The sequence below is a fragment of the Austrofundulus limnaeus genome, unplaced genomic scaffold, assembly GCF_001266775.1.
Source record: "Austrofundulus limnaeus strain Quisiro unplaced genomic scaffold, Austrofundulus_limnaeus-1.0 Scaffold0, whole genome shotgun sequence".
NCBI lineage: Eukaryota > Metazoa > Chordata > Actinopteri > Cyprinodontiformes > Rivulidae > Austrofundulus > Austrofundulus limnaeus.
In genome coordinates, this window is record NW_013952402.1 from 669459 (window position 1) to 670807 (window position 1349).

Below are 1349 nucleotides of genomic sequence, written 5' to 3' on the forward strand. Positions count from 1 at the left end.
AGGACACAATGACTGAGATGGCTGGACGGGGGATCGAACCAGCGACCTTCCGGTTCCATGACAACTCCCCTAACCACTACGTCACAGCCCCCACAATGTACTCTACTCTACTCTACTCTACTCTACTCTACTCTGGTTGATTTAAACATGTGGGTGAGTCACACTCTATGTACAAGAAAACAAACCGGGTTGTGTCTGTTTTCCCCTGCAGTGGATCAACAGTTCTACGCTGGTCCTGGTGGACAGTCATGAGAAGCTGCAGGTTGTGGACCGGTCATCTCAGGAAGTGTTGGAGACCCTAGACTTGGAGCAGGTGCAGCTGGTGTATAACAGCAGGCATTTCAAATCACTGGCCACTGGAGGGAATGTTTCCCAGGCTCTGGTGAGGGGGAATGTAGTGGGGAGCACGATCACAAATCACCACTCACATTAACTGGATCAAACATGAGGTCATGTTTAAAAAGAACTGTTAGTAGCTAATCACGATCAGGTACTTTGCTCATTAAAATGCTTGTTTGAGTCATAACTAATTTAAATAGTAATGTAGATCTAATGACAGTGTAAAGTCTCAGAGGAGAAGATCATGGCTAAACGAAAACAAAGTTTCTTTTCAAAGTTTAGCTTAAGATGACATTAGGCTTCACCAGCCTGAGATCAGAAAAGATGATGTGATTTAATTATCATTTTAATGGGTTTTGTGTGTCTGTGCTGTAGGCTTTGGTTGGAGAAAAGGCCTGTTACCAGTCACTTTCCAGCTATGCAGGACAGATTGTCTGTTTGGGCACCAAGGTAGTGTTTTCACCTGTTTATCTTGACTTTCTGTATATTTATGTATGCTCTGTATGTAAACACAAGAAACATCTCGTTTCAACGATGACAAGGCATTCGTACGACAAAGAACTTCATCAGTCAGGATCTGATTGAAACTGGGAGCGGTTGTCTGACCAGTCAAACCCAAACATCACAAAGACCCAAGCACTATATGCCTTTTACAATTTCCAAACAAAAACGTAAGGTTATGAATATAACCACGGTTCCTTGAAGGAATGGAATGAAGTACAACACACAGTTGTATATGGGACACGCGCGCCCTCGCGCGCCTGGCTGAAGCCGCCTCTAATCACGTCTGTAGACCGGTGACGTTGAACGTCTGGTAACAGGCTCCGCCTTCACCCTATAAGTTCGGAGTCACCAGCGTCATTACTCAGTTAGATACCGCCCTTCACCGAGCCTTTTGTGATGCGGGGCCAACAAGGTGTTGTACTTCGTTCCATTCCTTCAAGGAACCGTGGTTATATTCATAACCTTGTGTTCCTTTTCAGTCATTTCACTCAGTACAACACACAGTT

At 44.7% G+C, this 1349-nt stretch overlaps 1 protein-coding gene across 1 annotated transcript in view; it reads left to right on the forward strand.

Annotated features, from left to right (window-relative positions):
* Positions 1 to 1349, forward strand: part of vps8 (VPS8 subunit of CORVET complex) — a gene marked incomplete in the record, with an annotated part of 39073 nt that overhangs the window by 11472 nt on the left and 26252 nt on the right. Inside the window, 2 exon segments of the mRNA XM_014001634.1 lie at positions 212 to 382; positions 715 to 789. Coding sequence (XP_013857088.1) covers positions 212 to 382; positions 715 to 789 — 246 coding nt within the window.